Source organism: Leuciscus leuciscus (genome assembly GCF_965113295.1).
Source record: "Leuciscus leuciscus genome assembly, chromosome: 3".
Lineage (NCBI taxonomy): Eukaryota > Metazoa > Chordata > Actinopteri > Cypriniformes > Leuciscidae > Leuciscus > Leuciscus leuciscus.
Genome location: NC_138727.1, coordinates 16,468,051 through 16,483,936, shown reverse-complemented (window position 1 = coordinate 16,483,936; position 15,886 = coordinate 16,468,051). Strand labels below are relative to the sequence as shown.

At 37.7% G+C, this 15,886-nt stretch overlaps 1 protein-coding gene across 3 annotated transcripts; it reads right to left on the bottom strand.

Moving 5' to 3' along the window:
* Positions 1–78: 78 nt before the first annotated feature.
* On the bottom strand, positions 79–15,320 carry fbxo10 (F-box protein 10). 3 transcript variants are annotated; one of them, XM_082165880.1, is made up of 12 exons: positions 14,933–15,320; positions 13,988–14,074; positions 11,965–12,593; positions 10,000–10,815; positions 8,178–8,327; positions 7,615–7,751; positions 7,405–7,475; positions 7,105–7,257; positions 6,116–6,445; positions 4,272–4,582; positions 3,281–3,462; positions 79–1,899 (listed from the first exon to the last, which is right to left on the bottom strand). In XM_082165880.1, the coding sequence occupies exons 3-12, from the start codon at positions 12,553–12,555 to the stop codon at positions 1,722–1,724; spliced, it is 2,919 nt and encodes a 972-aa protein (XP_082022006.1). In that variant the 5' UTR covers positions 12,556–12,593; positions 13,988–14,074; positions 14,933–15,320; the 3' UTR covers positions 79–1,721. The 3 variants fall into 3 exon arrangements, with proteins under 3 accessions (XP_082022006.1, XP_082022007.1, XP_082022008.1); XM_082165881.1 differs by having other exon boundaries at positions 13,988–14,069; XM_082165882.1 differs by lacking the exon at positions 13,988–14,074 and having other exon boundaries at positions 79–870; positions 1,721–1,899.
* Between the last annotated feature and the right edge of the window lie 566 nt (positions 15,321–15,886).

Below are 15,886 nucleotides of genomic sequence, written 5' to 3'. Positions count from 1 at the left end.
GAAAATTCTGTCATCATTTGCTCACAGGTTTGGAACAACATGAGAGTATGACATTCAGCTACAGAACAATTAAAAATAAAATAATGTTGGTAATTAAACAGTTTGGGTTTCTATTGACTTCCATAGTATTTCTAGTCTAAAGTATGGAGATCATTGGGAACAAAACTGTTTTCTCACCAACATTATTCAAAATATCTTCTTTTGTGTTAGTTTTCATTTTTGAGTGGACTGTCCCTTTAAATTACAATTCATCAGTCTCTTTTTATTCTCATACCTATTAAGGTTTCTGACATCACAACGTTTCAAAAAAGTTTTCATACGAGTCTACTATTTAGCTGGAGCGACATGATAATCTTGCTTACAGTCTTCAAAATAGCAAAACGGCTATCAGCAGTTTTTGCATATCCCAATATTTAGTAAAATTCTTCACTGCTATTCATTTCAAAATGAATGATTCATTGAGAGACATATTGATTCAGTGCCTGTGAAATCACATTTAAGATCTTTAAATTGTCTGTCTTCTGATAAGTTCTCAAAAATTCTCCAAGGGTTGCCAGGTCATTCGAGAACTAAACTCTTCAGTAAATGTACACAGGTGCATAAACTAGAGGGTTTTAATAGGAGAGTTAAATATTGCCAGTTTGCCACTTGTTTGGCAGCAGTACTCAGTGCGTGCATATTTGTTTTTGTCCATTGAAGAATCTTCGCAGAAGCCAGCAGGACTACAATTCCCAAGGTGCACTGAAATTGTTTATCTTCTATTTTCAGCACTGGTTCTGGTCTTTTGGGAAGAGAGAGGAAAAGCCACGTGACATGTCTCTCTCTTCTACTTCTTGTGTCTCTTTCTCCCTCCTGACTTTGTGTGAATGGCTGAAATGATAACAACAGGCTGTAGGTTCACTGGACAAAGAAATTCATGTGCCTTACTTAAAATAAAACAAAATTGCTATCTTGATTTGCTTCCAACAATTCTGTTTTGTTTCTGAAAAAAAACAAAAAAAAGCTTTCCGGCACGAATGTATTCTGTATTGGACGGGGCGGCAGGTTTCAGCTGATTTGCTAGCCAAACAGAATTAAGAAACGGGATAAAATACAAACTCCAGCAAGTGTTCCAGTAAGTTGCTCATGAACACTGATCCCAGACCAGCTTCACTTCCATTTCGAGAGAGTGAAAAACTAAACTAAACAGGTCTTAAAGGGATAGTTCGCCCAAGACTTTCGTTGATCTTCGGAACACAAATGAAGATCTTTTTGATGAAATTTGAGAGCTTTCCGTCCCTCCATTGACAGTCTACACAACTACCTCTTTCAAGCCCCAGAAAGGTAGTAATGTTTTACTTTATGTATGGATTACTTTAATGATGTCTTTACTACCTTTCTACGGGCTTGAAAGAGGTAGTTGTGTAGACTGTCAATGGAGGGACGGAAAGCTTTTGTAATTGATGTAATTGATGACAGAATTTTCATTTTTGGGTAAACCTTTAAACCATCATAGTTTGATTCCCGGACTACTAAACAAGCTACCATTGATTAATCATATTAAAAAGTGCTTTTAGATAATTTGGATGTGAAAGTGGTTGAGGCTTAATCCAATTGTTCATCATCCAACCCAGAATGTTGAAGTAGTGCCTTGACCTCCTCTGTTCTTCATGTTGAGGGGAAAATGTTTATGAATTTCCATCTGATCCATCATTGAGCTATAAAGCCGGGAATTATGTACCTCATAAAATTGAGCAAAAGATGCTGCCGTTGTTATGGCAACCGCTTTCTACAGAGGCAGTGATTCTGTTTGTCATGGTGATGGCAAGGTGAGCAGGGAGTGTGGCAGGGGTGACACTAGAGGGGTTAGTATTGTGGGGACGAGGAGGCGGATTTTCCAGGGCCCAAAGGGCTTGTGATCTACAACAGAAAAAGTAGTAGAGGTCAAATATAGTATGCCATATAGTATTAGTGATGCACTGAATTTTAAGCAACCATTTAATTCCTTTTTGGCTTTGGCTGAGACAGAGGGCCGAAATCACTGACCGAAATGGTGACATTTAATTGATGTTTCTCCGATGGCGCGTTTGACCGTGTCAGTGTCTTATTTCATGCACACAATGTGGATAAGCTACAACAGATAAACGTGTAGACACAATAGGGCTGGACTGTCTTCATTTCCATGAACCAAGATATTTTAGTCTATGCTATTTTCAGTTGATGTGTGAACAAAACAATTGTCTTTAAGGGGTTAGTTCATCCAAAAATTACTCACCCTCATGTTGTTCTAAACTCCTAAGACTTTCGTTCATCTTCAAACCAAATGAAGATATTTTTTAACAAAATCTGAGCCAGTTCTGTACTCTCCATTGGCAGCTATGCAACTACCACTTGACGCTTCAAAAAATTCATTAAGAGATTATAAAACTAATCCATATGAATTTTCCAAATTTCTGAAGAGACTTGATCGCTTTATATGATGAACAGACTAAATGTAGGCATTATTCACATATAAACATTGATCAGCGAACATAAACAGAAGCTCAACCGAACCTGCTTGACGTGCAAGAACAAACCTCATTGGTTCTTGCGGAAGCTCAAATGTGCTGTGTAACTCACGAGAATGAACCTCATTGGTTTTTCGCGTGTCAAGCGAACATGCTTGAGCTTCCGTTTATCATAACTGATGTGTGTGTTGATGAATGTTTATATGTGAATAAAAGCCTAAATTCAATCTGTTCATCATGTAAAGCGATCGTGCCTCTTCAGAAAATTTGGACTAAACCGCTCAATTCATATGGATTAGTTTTACAATCTTTTTATGAACTTTTGTTCATAAAGTGCCAAAGTGGTAGTTGTGTAGCTGTCAATGAAGGGACAGAAATCTCTCTGATTTTATTCAAAAGAACTTCATTTGTGTTATAGATTTGGAACGGCATGAGGGTGAGTAATTGATGAGTTGAACAGAATTTTCATTTTTGGGTGAACTAACCGAATTGGGTGAATTGAACCGATAATCTCTTCCTCTTTACTACTAGTTACAGCTTGTGGATATATATTATACACATTTTTATTTGAAGTTGATAATCAAATTAATTTGATTAATTAACTGATTATGAAATAAACGTTATTTTCAGTTTCAACTTTCAGCAAAATTACTTTCGGTTTCTGTGTTTTGTTCAATCATTTTTGGAGCATCACTCCAAATCTATATATTATGATATATATTGTAGACATGTTGCCTTTTACTTCTTATAGACTACATTTATAGAGTTTTGTGCCTGGTACGTGTGTGTTCTACCTGGGTCTGAGCAGAGAGTTGTTAAGTACAACACACTCCATGTTCTGTGTGTTTGTCCGTATGGGGGTTTTAGTACACGTAGGGTGACCCTGATAAACCAGGTTTTCCTGAACCACACCTCGGACCCGCTCCTTTATGGAAATCCCATAACCCCGCAACGCCTGAACGCGATTCCGCAAGACCTGAAGAACAGATATCAAATGTCAGCATCTGATGCAGATCAAACAGTACATGGGCAGTGTCAGAAACCTAAGGATTTTCTACACAGCCAATGCTTTTGTATGAATGTAGGCTTTAGTAATAACCATATCAATATTTAATGATTAGCTTATTTCTCAATAAAACAAAAAGTTTATCAAAATGAAGGAAAAAAAAAGAAATGCACGTTTAGCAATAAGTTTCCCCCTTCAACTGCTCCATCCGACACAATGTTCTTTCAACCAACCACCAATTTGTGCGCTCAGGATTGTGTGATATAATAGTCAGGAAGAGACAGATGATGACTTAAAAAATTATAATATAATTAATTTTTTTTAAAGTTATAGATTTTTGAGAAATAACAAGAGCTTTTTAAGGCTAATTATGATTTAAATAACCACAACAACAATACATGAATTAATATTACTGATATAAATAAATATTTATAATAATAAAATAATGATTAAGACTACAATAAAGTGTATATGCTAAAAACATGACATTATTATTAATATAAAAAGTTCTATCCACATTTTTTATTGCAGTATAATAATTATTTTAGTTTTATTATTATTGTCAAAAAGTAGAAATACAACGATTAAAAATCAGTTCTGAAAATTTTGTGGATACTTATGCAAAAATAATCAGTATCAATATTGGCCATTAAAAAACATTATCTGTTGTTCGGTTGTGACGCAAAAACACCATCTACCTCTGTATATTGGTTTCAGACACAGCCTCTGTATGCTTTTACCTTCTCAACCCTGTGACAGAGAGATTGAAGCAAACTCACTTTAACATCTGCATTGTCCATCACTCGTATTCCAACAGCATTATTTCCGACCACATCATTTTCCACAATGAGCCCATCGCCTCGGAAGCAGACACCGTGACATCCATTGCCATAAACCCCATTGCCGCGCAGCTCTACTCGACACTCTCTGTCCACGGCCACTCCCGTCCAGCCATTACAGAGGACACAGTTTCCAACTAAACGTGTCAGCTGAGCGCTCTGAATGATAGACATGCCGGCTCTTCTGTTATTGTTCACCATGTTGGACACCACGTTCAGAGGCTCACTGCTCTTCACATACACTCCGACAGCTAGAGAGACAGAGAAGAGAAGAAGAACACAGAAGTGAGTGAGATGTCAATCTTATTTGAACATGTATGACAGGGATATTCAGGTGAAGCTGACTAGGGGTTTTTAGAACTTTTTGATGGCAAAAGGGCAACCAGATATGATGATATAGTACATTTTATATAGCAAATCTCAGCTGCATGGTTGTTTATATCATCACAAAATTCTAAACTGTATAAGCTCTAAAGTTTATATATATATATATATATATATATATATATATATATATATATATATATATATATATATATTCTATACTTCTTATTTCATTACAAAATGTAACTACATTATTGCCCAGATCTTTATATAAATTTAGATATAAAGTATGTTCAACTTTATCCACATACATACAGCACACTCACATAGGGCAATATATATATATATATATTAAAGGTATAGCGGAGGATGTTTTACTTCCTGGTGGGTAACCTATACTATTGGTCCTCCTAATTGTCAATCATTCTGGTGAATCAATCAAACTTTTCAAAAAGTGGAGAGGGCGGGTCTTATCTAAAATTTGGAAAGATCCTCCGCTATACCTTTAATATTATATAGCAAATCTCAATTGCTTGATTGCTTGTATACTATAGCAAAATGTAAACTATATTACTGTCCAGCTGTAATCTGATAAATGTGACAGTACATCAGGAAGATATTAACTTCTGTAAAGCTGCTTTGAAACAATGCTTATGAAATAAATGGACTTGACCTATGAAGGACCCCATTACTAAAATATAAAGGCAACTATATATTTTCATATTTAAAGACATTGAAGCATGATTATTAAGCATGATATTGTAAAAACTTACAATATAATTGTAATAATAGTTAAATAATTGGCTTAATATAAGTATTATCTGAAAACTTAAGTTAACAAAAAAATTATTCACTATTAGAGTTATGTATAAAGTACCTAAAGAAACATTTTAAAATTTTAATATAGGCCTACTTGAATAACACTTTCCATTAAAAATATAATTCCAAAGAAGCTACAGAGAATATTGCGTCAAAAAGGCGGTCGCAAAAGTAGAAACTCAGTAGAAAGTCAAAAGAATAAAATAAATGTGATTCATTTTACGATTTAAACAAGACTTCATAAAGTCAGAATGAAATGTCATCATCATCATCAAATTATTTGTTAAAAAATTAAAAAATTGTGTACAGCATATTTAACAAAATTAACAGCCCTGAAATAAAACAAAATTTCTCTCAAAAGAGAAAAATGACCATTTAAAATATTAAACAACATTTAAAATGGTAATCTATGGAGCCCTGCAAATGACATGCACAAAAAAGCCTGATATTATAGCCACAAATAAATAATTCATTTAATTACGGCCACGTTTTATTTGTGAATAGTGACATACCACTCATGGCATATTCAAAAATGCATGTGTTCCAATTAGCAACAAAATTAAAACAACTTCTAAATGTAGCTGTGTAATTTGAATATCCCAGATGCTGCAAAAGAGTCATGATATTTAACAGCAACTAACCTCCATTGTGGCTAATGCAGTTGTTTTCCACAAGGGCAACTGTGATTGGCCGTCGAGTGGAAAAGCGCTCATCTTCACTATCGATATCACTTTCCCATGCCATCAGTTCTCCTTCCTCATTGAAGTTCTCCGGCCCTCCTCTGTCCCTCTCTCCAACACCGACGACTCTCTCCCTGTCCTGTAAAGAGCGATAGCCATCTCGGCTCACTGCAGACTCTGTGTCCTTCCGGCAGAACACAGCCAGCCCATACATGCGGTTATGGGTAATATGGTTTCCAATGAGCTGAGGTAAACTAGATGACATAACCCATACTCCACAGCCTCTGTTGCCTACAAAACACCAAGGAATGCAAGTCATTTATGATGTAGAAAACTAAAAAGAATCTTTATTCTGATTTGTTTCGTCTTAATCTGCAACAAAATCCTTTTAAAATCAGTTGGTCTTGGGCTGCGACTGCATCCGAAATCGCATACTCTCTCATATAGGTACTTATTTTGAATAAGTAATTAGTTCAGGACCACTAAAAAAGTACAATCTATATAGTATGAATGTGTATAGTATGAATGCAATCCGGACATACTACAGTGCATTCTCCATGCTGTCGTCATCATGTGACCTCCTAGCATCAGTTGCGTCCCTTCACTGCCATTCATAGTTCATAGTTATGCCATTCATAAATCCTCTTCTGTGGCCTCATGGGAAAGTAGAGTGTCCAAGTAGTAGGTCATCCTGGTACTTTTTGCCTACTCTTTTATGAGAAACAGTGAATTCAGACATAATTCTTTTGTCACATACTGTTTTTCGCCTGCTATAGGGAAGTATACGATTTCGGATGCAGCCTTTGTGTTAGGGCACACATTTTTGTGTTGCATGGCACTCGATCACGCACAAAATTAATTTCTATCACACACATATTTGCAACAGAATGAACAAATTCTAGCTAACATCTGCCAAATGCCTTAAATGCAAAAAGCTGAAATATTCACACCGTAAATGTGGTTGCCTTCAATGAGACCCCTCCCTCTCTCTCCCACCACCACTCCGTCCGAGAAGCCATAACAGATGAAGTTATTGCGCAGGACTGGATCGCCTCCTCGACGGATATCAGCGCCACCCCACTGATTCTGCCTAATAACATTCTCTATCAGAGACGAGAATAGTAAAGCAGCAGTTCAAATTGATTTAGCCATTTCAAGAGCATGAGGAAACACTTGAAAATGGAAAGGTCTAAAGTGCTTGAAGCACCTATAAACAATTAAATGGAAAATGGTACTGCAGTCAAACAGACCAGAGATCAGTCCTCTTCCGTTCTCATTGACAGCAACGCCTGCTGCAAGACCCTGGAAAATGTGATTTCCACTATCATGAAGACAGAAGGAAACAGAAATCAGATATTTAATTTGATTAGTTTCATGATAACAAACAAATATATCGCATGGTTCTTGTTATCCAATTTGAATTGCATTAAGACACAAGGCCCCAGGCCTGCACTGCATACCTGACAACAGGATTGCCATTAAAGAGAATATACACGCCAGCTTCCTTGTTGCCGTAGATCTGGTTGCTGCGAATGGAACCTCTCCCGTTGCCTAGAACAACGATCCCTGAACGCAAGCCACTGTGGATTCTATTACACTGCAGCCAGGAAAAGAGAAAGGGAAAGAAAAGAAAAGAAAAAAACAGTTTATATGTATACATAGAAAATTATACGGGATAGTGGAAATTCCAAAATATCTTCTAGACTTCTTTCCACTTCACTAGTTCTAATTTGATTACACAACACAAAATGTTTTAAATCAGTAATTTTCTTGTTTTCCTTTAAATACACTTCTTAAAAACTTAAATATATATATATATATATATATATATAAAATGTATATTAATTTATTTAAAAGCAAAATCATGTCAAATATTAAGATATGCCATTGTTTTTCATGTTTAAAGCATACACCTCATTAAATTTGCTTAGATTTATGATTAAAGTGAGAATATTACTATATTAGATATTAACGATATTAATTAGATAATTAATTTTTTTAGTGTACTAAACGAAATGTGTACCAGTATGATAGGATTAGCCCCTTTGCGGATGTCTAGTCCCGCTTCTCCATTGGAGTGAATGTTGTTGTCAGCAATGAGACCTTGAGCAGAGAGTCGCAGGAACACACCAGACGCCTTGCACCCACACACTTCATTACGCAACATCACCATCTAAACAGAAAAAAGGAGAGAGAGAGAGATTCGTGAAAGAGAACTAAAACATGAAAGAAAGATAAAAGAGAGAAGATGATCAGAAACAGTGCAATGTCATGAAATATTTTCTATGATCGCAGATATTATTAAATCTGCTGGTTGTAATTGTTGCGCTACTTGCAAGCATAAAATGGAATGAAAAAAATCTCTTCAGAAAATGTAGCTGGTGCTTGTCTGTGCAGAAGGCTCTGACATGATACTAGGGTGTTATGGATAGTTGTCAGGAAGGTGCTATGCCATTACTAAGGTGTTTTGACTGGTTGCTGAGTATTACTATGCAGTTGCTAGGGTGTTCTAAGTGCTTGCTTTTTTTTTGCCATTTTAACATCTGCCAAGTAAAAATTGGAATTCTGATCGCTGCTGCCCAAACAACCTGCACAAACTGAGATAACATTCATATCTGTTGAACGAACTGTGCAGGACGGGATAAGGCTGGAATACACTACACAAACGAGGATCACACACTACCAGATTTTTAAGTCTTTTTCGAACACAACAAACTTACACAACTGCAATAAACATGCGCCTCGTTGCCTGCAAAATGCATGACAAATGAAATTGATGTGTTCTAAAATAATTTCAAAATATCAAACATGTTGTTTATCATCCGACTGGATGGAATCATAGTCTGAAGCAAAAAATTTGTGTCTGAGTCTGTGCCCATCATACACTTATTATTATTGTGTTATTATGTGAAATCTCTCAACTCCGACTGCCCAATATCCGCGGACCGGCTCTGACTTTTGGCAACTAGCATTGACTCCTCCAAACTGTAACTCAGGGCAAATATCTGGGCATTTAGTGTATTCCATACTTTATTTAATTATGCAAATCCAGGCACAAATAGCAAGAATGAGCTAATTATATTAAAACTCTGGCCAACACCAATCAGCCAATAATTATTTTAAAGTTAAGGCCGATAACCGATAAATGGTCGATTTTACAATTCTATATTATTTTGTCTAAATAGATTTTTTTTTTTTTTTTTTTTATTAAATTTTTTTTTTATAGTTTTAAATGCTACAAGTGACCTTCATCATGATATTATAATGTACAGTGTGAAAATGGATATTGATTTTGAGATGTGCGGAAGTAGCAACAGATCTTTTTTTCTGATTGTGACGTATATCCAAATGTAACAGATTATAGAAAAAGAATAAATGTAGGGCGGGGACTTCAAGAAGGGGTTTAAGAAGATGAAATGATTGGAGAAGTCCTGCATACGTGACCAGAGAGAAGTATGTCGCTTTCACCGGAAGGTCCAGTAACGAAATTCTTATATTAAGTGTATTTAACTACTATGAGCTAACATTTCAATTGATCGTTTGATACAAAGCAACTACTGTGTAATAGATTTTTTTTTTTTTAACACTTAATTACAAGCTGTAATTAATTTCTGTAATTATATCTACAATTACACTGTTGACCCTTCCCTACACCTTAACACACCCTTAAACCCAACCATACCATAAAACCTGTTGCGCCACAATGCTGGAAGAGGGAAATCGGCCAACTAAAGGCTTACTTATAGTCATCTCTGCACAATAAACTTGGAGAAGGAATTTTAACGTTGACAAAATTACATACTTCATTCAGCTTTAAAGGGCATGAAGATACATGTTTTACACACTTTGGCATTCTGGATGCAGCGCACTGCATAGTTCAGCCCCCTGAACACATTGGCCTCCAGTCGAGCTTGACCATGATTGCACAGATGCACACCACCTTTTCCATCCCGCAGCAGACAGCGGCGCAGCAAGCAGCCTTGAACTGATGCGACCAACTCCCGCGCCTCTGCGTCCCTCTGCAGCTCTGCAGACAGGCTCAACAGTGCAGGAAAAGCAGAAGAATCAGGCATATCCGCTTTGGAGAGATGCGCTAGTCCGTGCTGGTCGTATGAAAGCTTTAAGGCTGTGCTTTTCTCGCCATCTAGCTCATCATCTTCCTCACTTGACTCACTTGATGTTTCCATGCCATCCTCCTCAATCATCGTACCATCCTGGCCTGGAAGGAGACTATCTCCACCTTTCTGTTTTGCCCAGTTTGTTTCCCAATCTACTTCCTGCTTACTCCAGTCCTTCATTGTGTTTACTCCTTCCAAGGGTGTGTTTCCATGACTACCAGCATCCATGCTGTCTTTTCCACCCTGGTTAGATATTTCAGTTGACCCATTACTAGTCATCATGGTGAAGGTCTTGGCCAAGGCGACCAGGTGTTTGAAGGCCCAGTTGCGTTCAGAGACCGGAGCACCTTCCACAGTGACAGAGGCGGAATCGCCCCCTGAGAATTCACAACTGTCCATTAAACTGATGGCTACTCCCAGAAAATGGGCAGAGCTGCCCTGGGCAAAAGAGCAGAAACGAGCCTGGCACGTCCCTGGACCCCGGATATGCAGCTGACAGCCCTCAAAGTTGCAGTTGTCCAACTGGACATGTCCAGAAGATGTCTAAGAAAGAAAAAATATGTAATTATAGCACTATAGAAAAACTGACAATGTTTTCTGTGTAAAGCTTGTTACAGAGTGGCAGGGACACATGGAACCAATATTAATCAACCTTCAGATAAAAGATGACAAACAATGTTAGATAGACAGTTGGATAGATGAAGTTATTGGCTGGATGGCAGACAGACAGACAGACAGGCAGACAGACAGACAGAGAGACGTGACCTGTGAAATTGTTTTGAATCACTGGATACAGCTATATTCCAAATTGTTTTCAGTAAACATGGAGAAAGGACACACCATCACTGATGTTTAAAGGTAGGGTAGGAGATTTGTTCCAGAAATATTTTTTGTTATGCTGGTTGATCTCTTCACATCCTCCTGATAGCAATCACAAAGGTGATTCTAAATGTATTTATATGTATATGTATATGATGTCCTACCTGCCTGTCAACGTATATAATTTCATACCTCTGCGCACCCTGCTCATGCAGACATCACACGTCATCAGCACGTTTCATAACAAGCTTATGCTGCGTTCACGCCATAACTACTGTAATTTGGAAAAGATGGAACCCGTGACGTTATACTCGAAACGGTTCGTGACTCAAATCTATGTGTTTTAATGGCAACACTATCGACATCTAAATTAACCTGCAGCAGTCAGGTGACACAGGTCAGTGCTCTTTAAGTTGTTTATGTTCATTATTATTGTAATGTTATGTGCTTTGAGACATGAGGTAGTTTAACGCTGTCTCTTGTGACGTTTTTGTTTACTCCCTGCTGTACGCATTCATGTGTTTTGTAGGAGGTGTGGCTTTGGAAACACTCTGAAGGGAGGGTGGGATCTTATGCTTTCGAAAGCTAGCCCGCCATTCCTTGCCTCTCAGAAAATTGCCTGCCCTACCTTTAAAGGGATGAAGTAATTTGGTTGCTGACAATCGAGTTAATCAGATTTTTAGGGGCACCAAGATGACCCCCCCCCATCCCACCCACCACACAACCACACACACACATCCACACACTAGAGTCTAGTATGTGTTCAGCCATTTATGGATGTGTGACTAGCTGTTGTCACTTTTTGTAAATGAATATGCACAGCACAAATGTAACAATTTGCATGTATGGGCTTGTGAAAGTAACAAGGCTCACCTTATAAACCACAGGTGAAAACCACGCTGGCATGAATACCAGATTGCACAGTCTCACCGTCGGGCACTGTTGATCAAAGCTCACCAACAACGATACATCCCCCAACTTTCCCATTCCAACAATCTCCACAGGCACCTTGAGGGACACCTCCACCTGTTCCTCGTATACACCCGCATGGAGCACCACCTTATCGTACGGCCCTGCTGCAGCCAGCGCCCCCCTAAAAGTCTCATACCCGCGCCCTGCCACTGTGCCAACATGCCAAACCCTGCGGTCTTTCCTCCGGCGGAAAAGGTGGAGGCAGGCAGACGAGTGGAGGTCCGAGCCGTTCTGGGTCCAGGTTCGGCTGGCAAGAGCATGCTGTCGGAGAGCCTCTCTCCAGGACACCGGGGGCAGATGGGGGCGACGGGGCCAATTTGGGTGGCGACACTCAGGGCATCCTAGACAGAGCTGCCGCCAACGTGTGCTGTCCAAGCTCAAAATGAGTTCCCGCCAGGCTCTGCACACCAGACAGCATCGACCCAGATCTGGCAGAGGCAGGTATGCCAGGATGAGGCGCCAAAGCTCGACAGGCAGACTTCCCACCTCCATATCTGTCAGTAACAAACCACCTCACCTGGGCAGGTCACCTTAGAGTAAACAGGGCAAATGCATTTGTTCATTAAAATGATAAATATCATTGTAATTACAGTTTGCTTTCTTGTATTGACATATTTCCTGTTGGAACAATGACGATTTTTTAAATGTTCTTAAAAAATTATGTAACACTTTATTTTACAGTGTCATTGTTACATATGTTATATGCAGTTACTATAGTAATAACTATAAATTATGCATAATTACATGAAACTAACCCTAAACCAAACCAAATCCTAACCCTACACGTGGTTCCTTGTTATTACTCAGTGCTTAAATGTATGATTACAGTGTAACAAGGACACCTTAAAATAAAGTGTGACCAAAAATGATTTAGACAAGAATTACAAGTTACTACTTGCAGTTATGGGATGCTTATAGGATACTCTCATTTTTGGTCTGTTCCCAAGAGAAAGAGATTTTAAATGTGTATATACTGCCGCTCCAAAGTTTGGGGTCTGTAAGATATTTTTCTGTTTTTAATCGAAGAAAATTTTATAGAATTTTTATAGAAGACTGGATTTATTTGATCAAAAATACAGTACATTTTATACAATTTTAAATAACTCTTTTCTATTTTAATATTTTTTAGATGTAATTTAGTCCAGTGATGGCAAAGATGAATTTTCAGCAGTCATTACTCCAGTCTTCAGTGTCACATGATCCATCAGAAAAACTTTCCTTATTATCAATGTTGGAAACCACAGTGCATTTTTATTTTATGAAGAAAGTTTAAAAGAGCAGCAAGTACACTCCTCTGCAAAAAAAAAAAAAAAAAAAAGAAGAGAAAAAAAAGGGCCAAGCAAAAAATGGCTAAATATTTAGTGGTCTTTTAATGGTCTTAACTATTTTAGAAATTACCAAGAATTGCACAAACACTGTAGATAAAGTAACTTAGGCCAGAACAGCTTAAGTTTTCCCCTAAATGTTTAAGCCGTGTGGTAGACTTGCAGACAGCTTTTACAGAAAGAGGAGTCAGTGTTGTTCCACTCAGTGTTGATGGCTTCAAACGGATCATGAGTATTTGAAAAATGTCTCCCAGTTCATTTGAGTTCACTGTAAGACCAATGGCCAAATATTCACTACAGGGTTCAAATCTGCACTCTGACCAGGCCAAAACATGAGTCTGATGGACTTGCTCTCAAGCCACTTCTTGGTTGTCTTTGCAACTTGGGCAGAAGCATTGTCTTGTTAAAAAAATAACATCTGATCATTTCTCTTTAGATGTGGGAAGAAAGCCTTTCTGCATCCTGTACTTCAAAGCTTTTCAAAGACTTTCCACAGTGAAGCAGTTCACCAGCAGCTAAAAAGGCTCCCCACACAATGACAGAGTCTCTTCCTCTATGCTTCACTGTGGTAGAGATGCATTTATTAGTATATTTCTCACCGGATTTTTGAAGACACAGCTCTGGAACATCACCATGCAACTCACGCTTCATTGTGATTTATCACTCCACACACAGCTTCCCCTATTCTGCCCCAAAAAATTTTTTTTATCTTTGACATTTTTCTGAGGCAGCATTTGTTTTGTTGCTAATTTCCTGACCAATAATTTGTGGTTGAGACAATTAAAAGCTAGCGTTTAGTTATTTTGGGCTTATTTAGACTTCATTTTTTCCCACAGGAGTGCATTTGAAATCTTACTGACACAAATTTTTGAATGGTAATGTATTTGAGAAAGGTTCATTTTGTCAACTTTTAGTAGTACACAAGCACAGCTATCTCTAATTTTGAATTCATGGGATGTGATAAAATAATTTTTAAACATGATTTATAAAAACCTATTTAGGGCTGCATAACATGCTGAAAGGTTATTTTACTATAGGATCACAGATAGAACATTAAAATAGTTAATTTTATGCAAAAGAATAAAAAAAAATGAAAACAAATGAATTTTCTACATTATTTATGTTTGATTATATTCAGTGTCACAAAGCCTGTTGCCAATACCCGAAAATAACATTGTATTGTTTACAAAAAACATTTGGAAGGGTTCACTGCAATCTACAATAAAGACATGCTGTGAGATATATTCTGTGCATATGTCTTTTTCAACAAAATGTATGCAAGGCTAACATATTTTTTCTTGGCAGAGACAGTATATCATCACAATGCCCTGACCTGCATGGAATAACAAAGCAACACAGGACGCAATAAGAGCACACAAATGAAAACAGACATGAATGCATTCGACTTAAGTTCAAAGGAAAGGGGAAAATGGCAAAGGAAAACAACACATCCTCCGTTTCTGCAGCAACTTCGTATCTGCGTGACAACGACATGTTACGATGCTGCCATCTGATTCAGCGCAATAAAAAACAAACGAGCCTACCTCTGACAATACTGTTTCCAGCAAGCATTTTATCAGACGTATCAGCTCATCGCGGTCGTTTTTCTCTTAGGTTCCGAGGCAGAAACCAAACACCCATCCGGTGAAAATCTCGTATTTCTTGGCGTATTTTTTCCTTCTTGTTTTTTAAAGGCGTGGAAAACAGGGCTCACGTATATTCAATCAGAAGGCGGGGGGATGTTCTCTCTTGCGAAGGACGATAACTTTTCCCTCTAGTCTGACACAGTTGTTAAGCAACATGGCTTTCTGTGCAACAATACACGTGATATTTTGCTTTCTAACCCCAACTCCCCCCCTCTCTATCCCTCTTTTGCACGAGCATCATGTTGTTGGCCAAGCAGATGATCAAAATCACGCACCGCTTTGTTGTGGGAATTCGTGTGCCTTTTTCGACTAGACTTGCAGACCATCCTCTATTTAATAATTTATTAGCAAACTACGTTAGTCTTGTAAGTGGTTCTTAGATGATGTAAAATTTTTTTTTTTTTTAAATGTACAAATGACGATTTCACTGGTCATCTACAGTTCCATGTCTTAAAAAAAAAAAAAAAAACAACCTTGACCTAAATTAGTACAATTTTCTTAAATATCTCAATTACTGCCTGCACAGGAAATGACAAACGTTTCTCATTCAAATTAAAAGTCCTTGCCAGTCAGCAGTAAATCTGGCTGAGACAAAGGCATTTTGAAATAAACATTGAATAGGCTATGATTAATGAAGTTACAGAAGTGAAATGCGTGAGAAAAAAAAAAACCTTAACGAAACTAAACAGACTCTAATATTTGGTTATACGAGCAGTGGAAAAACTCCCTTTTCAATTTGGAGAACACAAGCAGTGTGAAACATTATGTGTTTGTCTGAATTGCCTTTTTGTCTCTTTCTTCTCTAGCCTTTCCCTGTTTGTCTCCCACAGTCCACTAATCTCTAATTAAAAT